This window comes from Syngnathoides biaculeatus, chromosome 11 (genome assembly GCF_019802595.1).
Source record: "Syngnathoides biaculeatus isolate LvHL_M chromosome 11, ASM1980259v1, whole genome shotgun sequence".
Lineage (NCBI taxonomy): Eukaryota > Metazoa > Chordata > Actinopteri > Syngnathiformes > Syngnathidae > Syngnathoides > Syngnathoides biaculeatus.
The window spans coordinates 14,574,688-14,593,557 of NC_084650.1; the positions used below are offsets into that span (position 1 = coordinate 14,574,688).

At 40.1% G+C, this 18,870-nt stretch overlaps 1 protein-coding gene across 1 annotated transcript; it reads left to right on the forward strand.

Moving 5' to 3' along the window:
* Positions 1-1,356: 1,356 nt before the first annotated feature.
* On the forward strand, positions 1,357-18,472 carry anxa5a (annexin A5a). Its single transcript, XM_061834876.1, has 13 exons — positions 1,357-1,514; positions 3,755-3,783; positions 5,760-5,844; positions 6,933-7,027; positions 8,210-8,323; positions 11,534-11,624; positions 12,879-12,958; positions 14,078-14,128; positions 15,540-15,633; positions 16,415-16,510; positions 16,598-16,656; positions 17,308-17,430; positions 18,278-18,472. The coding sequence occupies exons 2-13, from the start codon at positions 3,781-3,783 to the stop codon at positions 18,335-18,337; spliced, it is 951 nt and encodes a 316-aa protein (XP_061690860.1). The 5' UTR covers positions 1,357-1,514; positions 3,755-3,780; the 3' UTR covers positions 18,338-18,472.
* The last annotated feature ends 398 nt before the right edge of the window (positions 18,473-18,870 follow it).

Below are 18,870 nucleotides of genomic sequence, written 5' to 3' on the forward strand. Positions count from 1 at the left end.
ATAGATAGATAATAGATAGATAGATAGATAGATAGATAGATAGATAGATAGATAGATAGATAAAGAGAGAAGGAGAGAGAAGGAGGGAGGGATAGATAGATAGATAGATAGATAGATAGATAGAAGATAGATAGATAGATAGATAGATAGATAGATAGATAGATAGATAGATAGATAGATAGATAGATAGATAGATAGATAGATAGATAGATAGATAGTTTGGACTTGGTAACTTTTCCAGATGATTCACGACAGTAAAGATGATCGTACGATAACGTGGCTAACGTGGTTTTCTCGTTTTAATGTGAAGGGAGGTCACCCAGGTGATATTTGTCCGAAAAGCGACACGAAATCACAATAAAGCGTCACGGTCCGACCCACGGAAGATGGAAGGAGCCTCGCCTCCATCTGATCTCGGCGTTATGAGCTGCCCGGTCGGTCGTCTTGTTTATTCGGGCTCGGAGGAAATTGGCTGCAGGCTCGCCTGCGTGAGCAGACGCTCGTCACAATTCGCTTTAATTAAAGTGCGCTGATATATGTATGCGCCGATGCCTATCGGGTTCCCTCCCAAGAGACCAAAAACTGAAGATAGGCGTCTTCAGCGAGCACTTACGCAATTGCAATTCGAGACCGACCCGCGATACGAACGCGCATCAATAAAAAAAATGACGACACGCAATGAGTCCGACGCTAATCCGCTAATTTCAATTTCGTTTTGCTGTACTAAGCTTTTTTTTTTTTTTTTTAAAAAAAGAATATTTTGCTACATGGTGGCGCAGCTGGTAAAGCGTTGGCCTCACAGTTCTGAGGTCTCGGGTTCGATCCCAGACCTGCCTGCGTGCAGTTTGGATGTTGGCTGCGTGGGTTTTCTCCGGGCACTCCGGTTTCCTCCCACATCCCAAAAACATGCAACATTAATTGGACACTAAATTGCCCATAGGTGTGATTGTGAATGCGACTGTTTGTCTCTATGTTCCCTGCGATTGGCTGGCGACCAGTTCAGGGTGTACCCCGCCTCCTGCCCGTTGACAGCTGGGATATATGCCCCAGCTCTTCCGCGACCCTCGTGAGGATAAGCAGCAAAAGAAAACGGATGGACGGATGGAATATTTTGTCACATGGAAAAAAAAACACAAGAAATACTACTGGAATATTAACTTTTGCTCCTGTCAAATAGGAATAGTTATTTGTTGTTTATTGTTATTTGCATAACATTGCAATATTTTGACAAAAATATTTCTTCAGAAATATTTCTTCATAATACTTTGTAAACATTTTCGTGGGTAATTTTAATCTTTTCAAAGACTCTCGTGGAACATGAACGTAAAAAGATTTAAGAAAGGGGCTCACTTAATAATTGAACAAAAGTTGAGACAATGGCGGCCTTCGCGTGAGGTCATCGCAACTCGAGGAGGAAGATGACACTCCTCGTGGACCGGGCTCAGGTTCGGCTTCTGCACCTGACACGCAGCACAGATGCCGCTTGCTGACCCGGAGAGGACACGCAGCGACTGGTAAGACCTCACAATGTCCTCAAAATTTAACGCCGCAACCCCACTCGCAGTTTTTAAGATGATAGAAGTTAGCATAGCGATTGATAGCATGTTAGCATTTCGTCCCGCTTTAGGGGGTTTCAGTGTACTACATAAATATCACATATTTGATAAGGTAGATGTCAGCATACCTGCTAGTATGTTATTAAATGATGCACATATTTAAAGTAGTACTAGTTACATATTAATGTTACATATTAGCATAGAAACTGCGTTTGGCATTCACTGTAGCATTTTTACAAGACCACATTTAGCATTTGATATGATAGATGCTAGCGTACCAAATAGTTTTATTTTAGCATTTTTATCACGTTTTGGTTAGGCTTTGGAAATTATACTTGACAGGATAATTGATATGCAAGATGGCGGCATGGAAACAGCCAACCTCATGAGACTCCGAACACCACGTTGGCCGTTTTATATGCGAGATATTAGCATAGAAATTGTTAGCTTGCAAACATTTTATCCTCCTAGTTTGACTTTCAAAATAGGACGAGACACAACCGCAATAATTATCTGTGTGATATATTGTACATTCCTCGATGCAAGCAGGCTGTTAGTCTTTCACCACCATTGTCAGGCTTTCGATACTGCGTAGTAGGCTGCTTGACATATTTTAAATTTGCTTTATCAGCAATTGTTCGTATGTTAGCATTTTTGTCTTATTGCAGCAACTGTTAGCATGTTAGCATTCTGTCCTTCTTAAGAGGCTTTTGGTATCGTATTTGCCACAACCATTTTAGATATCAGAATCAGCTTTATATATATATATATATATATATATATATATATATATATGTGTGTATGTATGTGTGTGTGTGTGTGTGTCTGTACCCTTGTGAGGATAAGCAGCAAAGAAAATGGATGTGTGTGTGTGTAAATATATATATATATATATATATATAATATATATATATATATATATATATGATGACACGCTGTCGTTACCCCTATTGGGATAAGCCGAAAGGAAAAGAAAACGAAAATGGATGGCTTGATGAGAGAGAGAGAGATGCTCAATGTTGGTGTACTAACTGGTAAAATTCCAAATAGTAACTGGTATAGTGTTAAATTATCACATAAAAAGTGGTAAGATGTGAGTATTTTGTCCTTTTCACGAGCTTTTCCGCATGGTACTTGATATTGGCACATTACATAGCTAAATGTGAGCGCAAATACCACGTTTGCATTTCATCTTCCTTGTTAATTTTTCAAATTGGTAGTTAGAATCAGATTAGATGTTCGCGCGCCAACTGCAATTAATGCTATCATTTCCTCTCCTTTCCAGGCTTTTATATTGTACTGCGATGCCTCGGTTCTCGACCACGATCCGTTCCAGAAAATGGCGCGAAAAGTGAATTGTTCGAAAACCGAATCGATGTTTCCCATTACAATGAATGGAAAAAGAAATAATGCGTTCCAAGCCTAAAAAAAATATAGGCTTTTTAAAGCATTTTTTAAAGCTTTTCCTGAGAATAAACTGCATAGTAGAAATACATGTATAGTTTAAATACTTTATGTAATAAAATAATTGAAAGAAATATAATTATTTTTTTCATAAAATGTATGCTTTAGTAGTAGAGTACGCTAGGCTGGGAGCGCATTGCCGTATATGTAGCGACTCGGCCCCCAGCCTTGTAAACTTTTTTTTATCAACAAAAGTGCATCATAATAACGTTGTTTGTTTAAACAACAATGAGGGGGGGAAAAATCATTTCTTTGGAGCCATGATTGGGGGTTAATATGAGATGATGAGAAGAAAAACAAAAGTCACTTCTATGTCATTTCTGTTTTTTGTTTTCGTGGGGCGTTCGAATACACAATAACAAAACTCATCATGGGTGGGCCAACTGCTTGCGCCGCACGCATTATGTTATTTCCGGGTTTTTTTCGGCGTCGTGGGTCAACCGGTCTGGCCGCGCGCAGTATGTTATTTCCGGGTTTTGTCGGGGGTGTTCGAGTACCGATTTTCGTTGGAAAACAGAAGCAAAAAAATCTCTAAATTTTCGAAAACCGAGGCTTTACTGTACTTGACATATTCAAATGTTTTTTTAATTTTTTATTTTTATTTTCTCCTCTTTGTAGAAACTGCTAAGTTAGAATTTTATCTTTTAGGCATAGTGCTTGACACGAGGATATTCGGTGTTTGATATCGATCATAGCGCCAGTGATCCAAACGAACGTGATCTTGTCTCTTTCAGCTTCTGCGCAATCATCACAAGCGAGCATGGTGAGTCCCTCCTTGTATCTAAAAAAAAAAAATCTCAGGTGGAAGGCTTTCAATCAGCAGAAAATAGATGTCGCTTCACACGCGCCGCCACGCCTAATGAAGTGAGAAAAGGTCAGCGGCGTTCCTTTGAAGTGGAGATAATACGGCGTAATGAGCTTATTATTACCGCTTCCTGCCCGCGCACCTGAAGAGCGGCCGCTACCGAAAGCGGATTCATTCATCGTCTCATTGTTCTGGAGGGGAACAAAACAAAACAAAACAAAAAAAAAAATCTTTAGTTGACATCTTTAATGACAGATCGTGTTGTCATGGCCACGCGTGTGTGATGAGCGCGGTGCTTATCTTATGATAACAGCAGGTATGATTACATGTATACCAACCACCCAAAAAAATAAAATAAAAATGAAAGTTGAACCATCTGGCATATTCAAACGATCTGGAAGAAGTCTAGGGGGGGGTCCCTGCTAAAGTCACTGCCCCAGTGACCTCACCCGACCCGGATAAGCGGTAGAACTATTAATAATAAAAATAATAATGATCTATTTATATAGCGCCTTTAAAAGCAGCTCTTCGTTTACGCATGGCTGATAGAATAGCGTCAATAAAACACACAAAGATACTAATTGTTAGCATCATTATAATCTCATAATTATTGTATTCTACAGGTGGCACGGTGGGTCAGCTGGTAAAGCGTTGGCCTCACAGTTCTGAGGACCCGGGTTCAATCCCGGTCCCGCCAGTGTGGAGTTTGCGTGTTCTCCCCGTGCTTGCGCGGGTTTTCTCCGGGCACTCCGGTTTCGCCCCGCATCCCAAAAACATGCAAACTTAATTGGACACTCTAAATTGCCCCTAGGTGTGATTGTGAGTCGGGGTGTTTGTCTCCATGTGGCCTAAAATTGGCTAGCAACCAGTTCACGGTGTGCCCCGCCTCCTGCCCGTTGACAGCTGGGATAGGCTCCAGCGCTCCCCGTGACCCTCGTGAGGATAAGCGGCAAAGAAAATGGATGGATGGATGGTACTCTACAATGTGTAATTTTTTTAAACATTTCTTCAAATAAGTATATAGAAAAAAACTATAATCTCCACAAAACTGTACAGTTTTTAGGTGTGTAATTTACTCTAAAAAGACATTAGCATACCAATGAATTGCATGCTAGCATTTGATCCTTTGAAGTCTTTCATAAAGGACCTGACATTACTTCATTTAGCTTTTGAAATGCTAACATTAGCATGACAAATGCTATCATATCCGTTGAAGCTGACATCACTTCATTTAACTTTTGATGTGCTAGGCGTTAGCATGACAACTGCTAGCATATCTGTTGAAGCTAACACACATCATTTAGCTTTTGATGCGCTAGCCGTTAGCATGACAAATGTTAGCGTATCCGTTGAAACTCACATCACTTTATTTAGCTTTTGATATGCTAGCCGTTAGCATGGAAACTGCTAGCGTACCCTTTGAAGCTGACATCACTTCAGCTTTTGTAGCACTTCTTGCAGCACCTTAGATTTAAAAATTATTACACCCAACTGTAATAAAAACTAGGCTAAGCCCATTTTTTCCCCATCAGAGACTGAGACAACTGTTGGCGTATTCGTTAAAGCTGACATCACTTCATTTGGCCTTTGAAATGCTAACCCTTAGCATGACAACTGTTAGCGTATTCGTTGAAGCTGACATCACTTCATTTAGCTTTTAATATTCTAGCTATTAGCATGACAATGGCGAGCGTATCCTTTGAAGCTGACATCACTTCTACTTTCGCAGCACAACTTTCAGCACCTTAATGTCAAAAATTATTACACCGGACTATAATCAAAACTAGGCTAAGCCTAATTTTTTCGCCCCGTGAGCGACAGGAGAGCAACTTTGCTTTCCTTTTTTGGGGCCAAATCTAGAAAGAGCTGGCATTACAATGGATTATAATCAAGGCAATTTAAAAACAATAATAACAATTTCCTCCCCCCCACAGGTGTACCGAGGGAGCGTCCGACCTTTCGTCAACTTTGACGCCAAACAGGACGCCGAGATCCTCCACCGAGCCATGAAAGGACTCGGCAAGTGCTCAGCTCCTTCGCCGCCGTTCTGAGCGTTACGTATAATCCTCGCTAATGTGTTTGACTTGCGTTGCTAAACAAGCAGAATGTTGTGCGCGTTTAGAATGCCCGGACAAATCCCTCTGTGTAAATATTTGAACGATATTGTCTGAAAGGCGCTCGTCTAATTAGTTTTCCCATTTAGAGCTCGGCTATTTTTAGCATTAGCGCGCCGCAGCTGTCTGCGGTCTGCAATAAAGGATGCTCAGAAAACTTTTATGTGTCTATATTACCGCATAGTAAAACAATCACGAAGAAGGATGCCCCGCGCCAAAATTTTCGTCCTTGCATGTTTTAATAATTGAAACCTTAATTATGCCACAAAGAGCCTTCCCTTCCTCTCAGACTTCACGCCTCAGAAGTAGGCAAAGCATTTCTTCGCAGCATCGATACTTTTTCGTTTTGTTATAAAAATGTTTTTCTTTCTATCTGTATAGATCTGTATAGAATATAATTGCAATGATTATTTTTCCAAACAAATATCTCTATTCATCTATCTTTGCCGGTGACAGGTAAAACAGTTAATTGCTGGTCCACTCGATGGGGCCGAATTTAGCAAAATTCAGAATGCACACTTTTCCAGAAATAGATAAAATTCAATCAATAAAATAAAATAATTTACATAATAATCTGATAATAATAATACTAAAATAAATACATAGTTGTGTGATTTTGCACTTATGACTGGGCAACAAATGAGTCTAGTTTTGCTTGGCTGCTTGTCGTCACATTTTTATAATATAAAACACGGCAATAAAGGTTGGGAACCGCTTGGCTTGGCTGAAGCTGTTTCGATCGCACAAAGCGGCGACAGTCAAACATCCTTTTTCGCTCGTTTGTGCAGATCAATAACATCCATCGATGAGAACTTTAGACTCGAGCCTTTTCCGATATGAAATGAGCTCTTTAACTCGGGATGAGGCTCTGTTCTTTTACGTTGACCCCCGTGCCTCGCCCACATTATTAAGTCATCCACTCGGCCTGTTCTCCTCGCTGCGTTCGATTCCCTCCTTCCTGGTTTTCTACCCGCTGAGCGGTTTATCTTGCAGGCACAGATGAAGACGTGATCCTTATGCTGGTGGCGGCTCGCAGCAACAATCAGCGGCAGCAGATAAAAGCGGCGTACAAGACGTCCTACGGAAAGGTGAGGCCACCCGAGGCTGCTGCTGTTTTGGTTAGCAACGGGGTTTGAAACTGGCTCGGCGGTTAATTGACATCCGTATGTAGACGTGAGCTTCTTAAAATGTCAATTTGTTGGGGCACAGTACGGTACATTTTTCAGTTCGTGTTTTGTGCATAAAGAGGACATCTTTTTTCTTTCAGAATTTTCTTTACTTTCTGTGTCAGCAAAAACTGAATTACAGTATATGACATTATTTATGTTCCGTTATATACACACACATCTCTTTTGAATGGTGAACCTGTTTAAATTCCTTGACTATTTGTATACATGTAGTATCATAAATATCCATCCATTCATTTTCTGAGCCACTTATCCTCACAAGGGTCGCGGTAGTGCTGTAGCCAAGCCTACCTGTCACCGGGGAGGAGGTGAGGTACAGCCAGAACTGGTCACCAGCCAATCGCAGGGCCCATCGAGACAGACAACAATAAGCTCTAGTTGGAGAGTTGGCTTCACAGTTCTGAGACCTGGGGTTCAAATCCCGGTCCCAGGCTGTGTGGAGTTTACATGTTTTCCCCACTTCCTGCCTGATGATAGCCGGGATAGGCTCCAGCACTCCCGTGACCCTCGTGACGATAAGCAGCTCAGAAGATGGATACATTTGGTCACTAAGCTGTCATGATTTCAATGTCCCGTTGCCTAGCCCACCTTTTTACCTTTTAATTTAATTTGGGGGTGGCACAGTGGCACATTGAGTCAGCTGGTAACGCCTTGGCCTCACAGTTCTGAGGACCCGGGTTCGATCCCGGCCCCGCCTGCATGAAGTTTGCATGTTCTCCCCGTGCCTGCGTGGGTTTCTTCCGGGCACTCCGGTTTCCTCCCCCATCCCAAAAACATGCAACATCAATTGGACACTCTAAATTGGCAGTAGGTGTGATTGTCAGTACGCCTGTTTGTCTCCATGTTCCCTGCGATTGGCTGGCGACCAGTTCATGGTGTACCCCGCCTCCTGCCCGTTTACAGCTGGGATAGGCTCCAGCACTCCCTGCGACCCTTGTGAGGATAAGCGGCAAAGAAAATGGATGGACGGATGGAATTTAATTTGGTTTTCTCTTCCAACTTATTGACGTTGCCAACGGGACACAACGCAGTTCGATACAAAAGCAATGATTACAGGGAAGCATCCATCATTAATCGTCGCAGGATCTGGTTGGCGCGCTCAAGTCGGAGCTGGGTGGTCTGTTCCAGAATCTGGTCGTGGCCCTGATGACTCCGCCCGTCTCGTACGACGCCGCGCTGCTGCACAAAGCCATCAAGGTACGGAACTCCCGAGACATTGGTCATCAATTCCACTTGCTGCAAAAATAATAAATAAAACAAAAAAAAATTGGCAATTGCTGAGAGATAGCGCTCGAGGAGACAAAACGCCGACCAAAAATAAATGAATCCAGGACCACAAGGCCGGTTAATTTATCACAAGCTGGCAATCCCCAGGTAACATGAAAATTGTATCGCTCCGTCAAGGATTTTTCTTTCCCGAAATAGCTCCCACGTTCAGAAAGCAAAATAAAGCTAAACAAAATCTCCAAAAGTTTACTTCCAACTTTACAAAACTGATCACTTAAAGGGAATAAAAATAATAGCATGTAAAACTAATTTCAGATTGACCTCTGTCAAACGTTTTAAGAGTTGCTTTGACGATTGTTTCAAGTTCATTTTTTTTTTACGTTTGAAATCATCGATTTTTACATTCATTCATTTTGCCTTCACATTCGCCTCAAAAAGCACCAAATACTGAAAATGATTAGGAATAAAAACGAGTCTAACTAATTCACCAATGTCAGTTGTTGGAGTGCGAGCTTGTGTGTTGTTTTTCCGATTCATCGTTTGCTACTTTGACGTCCATCATCATAGACATAATTTTGTCTTGAATATTCTTCCTTGAAAACTCCCAACTTTTAAAGATAGTTAAAGCTAATAAAATATGAGCCACATATTTAGCTATGCCAAGTATTGAAGCATTAGGTCAAGTTATTTTTTTGATTGTTTGTTTGTTCCAAATTGTAATCAGTTTTCCCATTTGCAATCTGAATTTTCATTTTCTTTATGAAAATCAACTAATAATTTCACATAACTAATGAATTTTCCACTTGTTCTTTCATTTGCCATTTTGCTTTAATACATTTGTAAAAAAAAAAAAATTGCAAAATTAATTTTAATTAAAAAAACTTTTTTGGTCACTGGTTGAAGCATACGCCATTTGCTTTAATTTCATCCAAAACGACTTGAAACTTTTTGGAACTGCCAAAATTTTTGTGAGCATCCAAACAAGAAATCGAGATGCCTGAATTTATTTTCACTTTGCATCGTTCCAATGTGCTGAAATTAGAAAAAAACTGTATGACCATTTTTAGAACTATTTGACCCTGGCGGAGGGCTATGTTCATTTTTGTTCTAATTAAAAAAAAAAAAATGGTATAATGTGATGTAATAAATGTAGCATTTCTTGGTGTTCTCTGTGTTTATTATTGATATTCACATACTACATCACCCATTATTTAAAAACGGCGAAAGCGAAATAAAAATAACATTCCCACGCTTGTCAAAATATTTTCAAAAAGTGCATCGGTGTGCCATCACGGCCAAATGAATCATAATAGCAGGACTGCAGCGTCCGTGTCCGTTATTTGCGCCTAATGAAACCTGCGAGTGACAAGCGGCTGCAAACGCGCTTTTGAAATGCATCGTTAGTGCTTGACAGCTTTTCACCAGCAAAAGCATGAAGTGAAAATGAGCCGTCCAAGAGCGTCAGCCTTCTTTTAACCACGCAATTGTTTTGTTTTTTTTCCCGCCCAAGACATTTTCTGATTGGGCTATTTATATAATGCTAACTTGTTAGCAGTTGCTACTCGTCACAAAAAACTGCACAGATAAACACGTATGCATTGTCAATATCAAATGTAATTTGACACTTTTATGTCGATCAATATTTATGATTCTCAATTTGAGCACATTTGTTAGATACGATTGAAGAACATTATTGATTATTTTAGGGTCTTTAATTTCTTCCAGATTCAATGTGAAAAAATAACTATTATGCATACATGCATTAAGCATGTCAAGATCATACATGAATATACCGTAATTCCCGGCCTACAGAGCCCACCTGGTTATAAGCGTTGATAGCGCTAGCATTAAACTCTTTACCGAGGGTTATAACCAGGTGCGCTAATGCTAGTGCTGTGCTAACGCTAATGCCGCGCTAACGTTAGCGCCACAACACTGGATGAACCGCAGGGTTGAAAGCTTGTGAAAAAAGTTGCGGATTGTAGGCCAGAAATTACTTTAACAGTAAATATAATCAGTCGCCGTAGCAATAAACAACCCGCGGTCGGTATAAACAGTGATATTAACGCTATCAGCAGTTCAGTTTCAGTCATAAATGCAGCATTGTATGTAGCAAAAAATATGAAAGAAAATGGAATACCTTGAATGCTAACAATCTGTTTAGTGGTAGCAACACATGCAAGAAGAATAGTCAGCAGCGTTGGAAGTCGTAAAAGAATATTATGGCTGTTATTGTAAATTTCGCTAGCATTAGCATAAAATTTTAGCACTAGCAAAGATTTTTGACAAGAGTGGAACTGCTTTTTTTTTTTTTGGCCTTTAAAAAAAAAGGTTTTGGTTTAAAAATTGATTGATAAATAATAATAATGTTGGACCTTACCGCGTATATGTTCATAACACATATGAAAATAAAACATAATTAAATGTAAATAAATTAAAAAAAAAGTTTGTTGCATTATATTGTATATGTACAGAATCAAAGCACCGTACCACAGCATGTCGACCTAAAGACAAACACGCACAATTTAGCGCTTCACGTGACAACCCAGATGAGTGAAACCTCCAAAATGATCAAGCTCAACCTGTTCGATACTCAGTGTTGTTTTATGTGTTTAAAAGTTATATAATGCGGCGTGCTTTAGGGAATCAGTCATGTTCGAGTTGATGGCAAAATGGCATATGACGCAGAAGAGCCAATCACAAACATTGCCCTTACAAGGAGGAAGTACCATGAAAAAAATAAACAAATTTTTCTGATGCAACTCTGGAAATTTCCAAAGACAACTGCAATTTAATTAATAAATTAGGACAATGATTTCATCGTCACATGTAATTTATGACTCCCCAACACTAACTATCCCGTCCTCAAAATACTTTCCGCGCAGATGCGGATCCCTACTGCTCGTCAAGCCGCAAAACGACATCATCACAAAAGGCTTTTTTTGTGCGACCCCCGTTGAAAAAGATGTGAACGCAAAAAAAAAAGCTGGAACTGAGAATGTTCCGCTGCGTTGCCGTGGCAACTCGACTGCTCACACCACAATGGGGGAAAAAAAAAACAGAAATGGGAAATGTATCTACTTCTCTTATTTTGGTTGGATTAGGGTGTGCGCCATTAAAATGCCAACAGAAATGGGAAAATGGCGGCTTCTTGACAATTGTGTTGCTTTTGCACTGCAGGGCGTCGGGACCGACGACGCCGCGCTGATTGAGATCTTGGCCTCCAGGAGCGCGGCCCGCCTTCGAGACCTCCACGAGGTCTACGAGCGAGGTCAGCCGGTCGATAAATGTGTACTTTTGCCACCGTTAGCGGCGAATTATTGGGCCATCACTACATAGTTGAAAAATAGACCAAGGGTTAGTGTCTTTTGTGGATTGATCCACGTAACTGCGGAGGAAATTTGGTCGTTAGAACGTCGCAGCGCAGTTAAAAGGATTTACTAGTTTCGTAGATTCGAGTCATTTTCTCCAATATTCTTCCTGTTATAGTCTAAAAATGAAAGCAGAGTATGACTCGTGAACACACAATGTTATGATGAGAAGAAATTCAAAATAGTGACATGGTGGAGTATTTGGTTGGAGCGTTGGCCTCACAGTTCTGAGGACCAGGATTCGAATGCCAGTCCCGTGTGTGGAGTTTGCGTGTTCTCCCCGTGCCTGCGTGGGTTTTCTCTGGGCACTCCGGTTTCCTCCCACCTCCCAAAAACATGCAACATTCATTGGACACTCTAAATTGCCTATAGGTGTGATTGTGAGTGCGGCTGTTTGTCTTGATGTGCCCTGGCAACTAATTCAGGGTGTACCCCGCCTCCTGCCCGTTGATAGCTGGGATTGGCTCCGGCATTCCCGCGACCCTCTTGAGGATAAGCGGCTCAGAAAATGGATGGATGGATGGATGGATGAAATTCACAATATTGTGAACTCTCACTGCTACTAAAAGAAAGTTTGAAATGTCATCAGAAATGAGTCATATATTTATGAAAATAAAACAAATACATTCATTAATTTTCTTAGCTGCTTATCCTCAAGAGGCTCACGAGAGTGCTGGAGCCACTCCCAGCTGTCAACAGGCAGGAGATGGGGTACACCCTAAACTGGTTCCCAGCCAACCGCATGGCAAGTAGAGACAGTCGCACTCAGAATCACACCTAGGGGCAATTTAGAGTGTCCAACGAATGTTGCATGTTTTTGGGAGGTGGGAGGTGCCCAGAGAAAACCCACGCAAGCATGGGGAGAACATGCAAAGTCCATACAGGCGGATCCAGGATCGAACCCGGGACCTTAGAACTGTGATGCCAACGCTTTCCATCTGATCACCTTGCCGCCTCTTACAATAAATTAATAGGAAAAGTGGTCGAATATGGACAGAATAACTGAATAGTCACCATAATTGTCTTTTCAAGTATGAGTGGTCATGGCCACACTGAAAAATGGCAAAAATTTACTATGGGGGAAAAAAAAAAGATTTAAGTGGTGCTATTGTAAAAAAATAATAATAATAATGTGGGTATGTCATATGTGGCAGATTTTGGCAATAAGCTGGAAAAAGACATCTGCAGCGACACTTCGGGATGGTACAAGAGGCTGCTGGTAATCCTCCTCCAGGTCAGGTCCACGTGGAACGTGACAAATACAAGAGAGTTGCGACATAGTTTTCATCATACGGTTGCACGTTTACACTTAGTTAAATCCTAATGGAAGAAATTAAAAGGACATTTGCACAAAAAAGAAACAGATGTCAAAAGTTCTCATGTATTTCTGCTTTTTCCTCAAAACATGATGACAATCATAGTTTTTCTCATGAAATTATAACAGCAAAATTTCAGATTTTTTTTCTCTATTATTCAATATATATATATATATATATATATATAAAGAGAGATTTAAAATGATTTTTTTAATCTGAGAAATATGGCCACACTGAAAATAAAATGTAAAAAATTCAATAATTTAAAAATTTAAACAAATGTTAGTAAATCGTCTGATTACTGCAACAAAAAGCAATTTGTTACATAGTCATTAAAATAAGAGTAAATAAATTAGTTTCAATACTATAACAATGAAGTTATGTTGAAGAAAGGTGTCATATTGTTGTAGAAAAAATTGATTCATATTATTGGCAATAAACTGCAAAATCTTTCCATATATCTTTTGACAATATAAGACTCTACATCACCGGTGCCAAACTCAAGGCCCGGGGGCCAGATCTGGCCTGTCGCATGATTCTATGTGGCCCGCGATGGCAAATCATGCATATCAATTTCTGTGATTTATTTATTTATTTTTTAAATCTTTACCAAAACTTCCAATTCTCATATCATAAATGATGACCTTGAGGTATTGCAAGCATTTTTGTGTTACCAATCATCAACAATTGTTGAAAAACCCCTTTACCCTTGATTCCTGATTCTAAAACTAGATCATTAATATCGTGTGTCAATACGATCGGCCGATTTGAAGATGTTTATGGTTTCAAAGTCATAATGGCCCTCTGAGGAAAACCGCAAGTACAATGTGGCCCGCGACAAAAATGAGTTTGACACCCCTGCTCTACATAATGAGTATGTTAAATTAAATTGTACTACAGTTTTTAAAAATTACTGTATATCACAAAATCTCTCTAATATTTGGGCTGATTATCTTTATTTTTACCTCAATTTTTGTGACGCTTGTTGTTTTTCTTTTATATTTTTTGGCCTGTCTTTCCGTGATTGCGCCGAGAAGGGAAGACGCGAGGAGGGAGTCGACGAGGCAACCGTCCAGAAAGATGCCAAGGCAGGAAGCAAATCAGTTGTTATCTATTCCACACATGAACACCAACACACGCACACAAAGATGGAGGCCGCTTTCGTATCAGGTGTCGCTGGCAGCCATGTAGAAGCGCGGCCTCCTGGGAAATGTCGTTCTCGTGTGGACATTTGCTTTGTTAGCCCAGCTAGACGGCGAAAAAAACGAAATGTAACGAGGGAAGACCGCATCGGCGCTTGCGTAACGATGATTAGTTAGCAGCGGGGGGGTAATTTAGACAATTTTCACGACAACTACAAGAGAGTGAATTTGGGAAAATTTTTATACTGTACATCCTGAGCGAGAACAATTCCTTCTAATCTTTGAGGATTTTTATCTTCAAACGAGTCAATCACGTTTCACTGTTACCGCTACTATTAATCACCATTTCATCGTTTCCTATTTCATGTGCAAGAGTGACTGAATTTTAATGCTGTCGGTTATGCACACCGTGAAAGAGGTTGAAAAAAAAAAAAAATGTATTCCTCTCGCCATCTGTGCTCCACTGGGATAACTGCTTCATTTCCAGTACAGTACACACATTTTTTTTCACCTGCTACCTGAATCAAGTCTGCACAGCCGTGATAAGAAAATGGAATAGTCCACAGCATGCTAGCGCTTGAAATGATGCTAGAGTAAGCATTTTAATCTGTTTATTAAATATGTGGATGAAAAAAAAAACAATTAAAACAACATTGACCACTTTAAATGAAAGAGGGAAAAAAACAAAACAGGGTTATAAAAAAACAGATCACAGGGTTACTATGAGAACTTTGGGGACCCTGGAAATCCCGAGGTCCTCGGGGATTGCATCGGTTAGCCGCATATTGAGTCCAACCCCAGCTACAAATTTACTGACTGTTGAAATTCAGGTTGGAATCTATCAGAACACCAAGGTTTTGGACTTGGTCCTTGGTCTTTAAATATACTGAGACCTTGTATATATTAACAGTGATCCCCTTTTCTTTCTTGCCAAAAACAATTGTGTTATGTTTTATGTAAATTTTGGCACATCCAAATATTTATCTGATTTAGACAGTGACACAACACATCGATTGAACTGTAGTCGTCTGGAGACACAACTAAATAAAACTGTATGTCATCTGCATAGCTATGAAAGTCGCAAAGTTTTGACAAATTTGACCCAAGTGTAGCATATACAGGCTGAACAGAAGGGGTCAGCGAATTGACCCTTGAGGGACGCCACATGTCATTGCCATTTGTTGAACTTGAGCGCTTCCAAGTGTTCCAAAGTAGCGCCTGAACCATTTTATTTCAAAATGAGCTTCGTTCTTAGAATTTCAATGAACAGCAATTCCGACGGGGCCACCGCACCAGCTGCTGTTCGGCCATTAATAACTCACAAGTCATAACCAAAGTCCGTTTGCTGCAACCGCAGGATTTGTATGCGGCGGGCGAGGGAAAGTTCGGCACAGATGAGGAGAAATTCATCAACATTCTTGGAAACAGGAGCGCAGAACATCTCCGTCAAGGTAAATGCATGCTTATGGGATGAGGAGGGAGATGTTTGCCTTCATTTCATCATTTAAAACTAGATTTTATTATAAAAGTGCTCAATTTATGACCTATACAGAGATACTATAATATGAGACTACGTAGCTGTAAATGATGACAAAGATGGAATATGATGAGGGGGAAAGAAAAATCAGGATATAGGGTTAGGAAAAATGTGAATATTACAGTATATGAAAATCTGTGATATGGTCAAATAAATTGTAAATAGAATTAGAAAAATGCCATAATATTTTAAGCAAAAAGTCAATATCAGTAAAAGGTGTAAATACTACAAGAAAAAAAGTAATAGTGTAAGAGTAAAATTTGAATATGAGAACAAAATAATGTCACAAGGATAAAAAAATGTGTAAAATTGCTAAAATAGGCAAATGTTCAAAAATAACTCGGTAATAGTGAAAAAATAAAATAAAACAAAGATATATATATATATATATATATATATATATGTTGAGAATTACATTTTAATTATGAGGGAAAAGACATGTGTAAGTAGTAGTATTAGAAAAATATCCCCAGAAAATAGTGGACATTTACAAAAATGTAAGAAATTAGGGGTGGGGGAAGTAATTGTGAGACTCCTGAGGAAAAGTTATTACATAAATTGGGGAAAAAAATCTTGGGTAATGAGGAAAACATAATATGAGAAAGCAGCAGTTGTATATTGAAAATTAAATTCTAATGAGATTAAAGTAGCGTTTGAAGAAGAATATATTTGTGGAAGAGCGTTTGTGTGCGCAGTGTTTGCCGCGTACAGGAATTTGTGTGGTTCCGACATCGAGGACAGCATTGAAGGCGAGACCACAGGAAATCTGGAGAACTTGCTGCTAGCTGTCGGTACGACATTTTGGATTCTTGATCATAACGTTTTTGTGATTGACTACAATTTTTATAATTTTTTTTTTTTTTTTTTTTAATCCACAGTGAAATGCACCCGCAGCCTTCCGTCTTTTTTCGCTGAGTCGCTGTACAAATCAATGAGGGTGCGTATTACGTAACGTCTCCTGTTGATTTCCCGTAATTGTGGCGCAAAGCGATTAATCGGAGAACGTGTTCTCACGCTACACTTAGCTGACAGAAAATTGGATTCAATATTTCTCATGTATACTATGTTTTTGAAGTATAATAAGACCTCCAATATCATGAATTCCCTTTTACCCATGTATAATACTCACCATCAATTGGCTGGTGCTCACGCTTAAAACATGAAGTATTAGCTGTGTTTTATTAGCTTTTTCTAAGAAATATCCTGCTCTGTGAATTCCTCGCCTTGCATTTTTCTACGACAGTTCTCATATTAGCAAAGAACAAAGACGGCGATTGCCTCGAATCAATGCTCAATGATACATTTTAATAATACTGTGGCGTCTTCAAGGAACACGAGACGGTAATTCATTTAGTAACGCCAAAACAGTTCTAGTTTGGCCCCGTGACAGATGCCACAACACAGGTCAGTTTTAGCGGTTATTTGATGTATTGACTGCACCTATGGAAGGTGTTTTTTGACCCTTGTGAGGATAAGCGACAAAAAAATGGATTCGTAGATGTGTGTGTGTGTGTGTATGTATGTATATATATATATATATATATATAATATATATATATATATATATATATATATTTTTTTTTTACAGCGTGCAGGGACTGACGACGACACCCTGATGAGGATCGCTGTGTCCAGGAGCGAGGAGGACATGTTGGACATCGCCGCGTGCTTCAAGGAGCGCTACGGCACCTCGCTCCACAACGCCGTACAAGTACGTACGGATGGACACATTTTATTGTGTCTTGGAGTCGGGCTTCAAGACCGGATTAGAGTTTTGATTTAGGTTTCTCTGTTTGGATTTGAGGTGTCAAGGATAGGGTTTGAAATTGCGGTCGAGAGCAAGGTTTTGGATTTGAAGTCAGGGTTAAAGGTGCCAAACAGAGGTTAGGGTGTGAAATGAGACGGTCAAGCCGGGGCGCAGGATTCGTGTTAGGGTTTCAAGACAGGGTTATGGACTTGAATTGAAAACGTGCAGTCATCTGTGAGACCGTCTGTAAAATGCGCAGGACATCCTCACAATCCTTCCAAATATGGGGCCGTACCATACCGGCCCGTAAAAGCAGAGCGCCGCCATAAACATTTGTCCTGAAGAGGGGAAAAACACGCACACGCGTGCAGTCGGCGGTTATGTGTACGGTTTCAAATGAACGAATTTGGGCTTCAAGCGGGGGTTCAGGATTTTGTGTTTCGAGATTGGGATCACAACAAGGTTTAGGTCTTCAAAGTAGCGATTCAAATGAGGGTTTTGGAACAAAGATTTGGGTGTGAAGATGGGTTAGGGTTTCAAAGAAGAGTTTGGGGTTTCAAATCTGGGTTAGGGTTTGACATTCAGGATGAAAACCAGCTTTAAACTAGGGTTTAGGTGACAAGGTTAGCGTTTCAAATTAGGGTTTGGGGGTCACAGTCCGGGTTTTAAAGCATTAATCCTCCAGACGTGTGTTTCAAGTCATGGTTAATGTGTGAAGCATCTATCAGACCGAAAAAGTAACTAACTTAAAATTGCATTTTGATCATTAAAGGACACAACACCTCATTCAAAATGAAATGTTTGTGTGCAGGAGGACACATCCGGCGCCTACCAGAAGTGTTTGCTTTACCTTTGCGGCCCCAAAGATTGACGCCGCGCCTCTTAAATCGAGCTCCGCCGATTGCCGTGTCCCCGTCGCCGCTTGTTGTTGCTGCTACTGATTGTATTTACGTGATTGCCTTGGGTGTCATGTTTGGCTTGGAAGAAAATATGTCATCAAACTTTATTGTGGTGCGGAGTTTTCTTTCAAGAAAGCCGTAGGAGGCACGCCACGATGTCGTGACGGACAAGTGAGTACTAGGAAATGAATGATTGGTTAATATTTACCAGAAATTACCATTTAATCCTCATAAAGTGCCATTGCTTTTTTTTCTTGCAAAACTCCTTGTTACATTACAAATTATGTGTATTAGTATCTAGTATTACAAGTCCCTTAAACATTTGAACTATATGGGTCACCAAAAGGTTAGCATGCTAACTTTTGTATGTCATGCTACGTGCTAATGCTAACAATCACATTTGTGGAGTTTCACCACGGCACTCTAAATCGGGATTTTACCGACTTTAAAAAAGTACGCAAACACACTCGGGCTTTCATTGCAGGGTGTAATCTGCCGGTGATGC

Bases quoted from the DNA above. Each gene is read 5' to 3' on its own strand.
- anxa5a (XM_061834876.1), top strand. The intron at 5,845-6,932 runs GCAAGTGCTCAG...TTTATCTTGCAG, and splicing joins CCGAGCCATGAAAGGACTCG to GCACAGATGAAGACGTGATC. The intron at 17,431-18,277 runs GTACGTACGGAT...GTTTGTGTGCAG, and splicing joins CGCTCCACAACGCCGTACAA to GAGGACACATCCGGCGCCTA.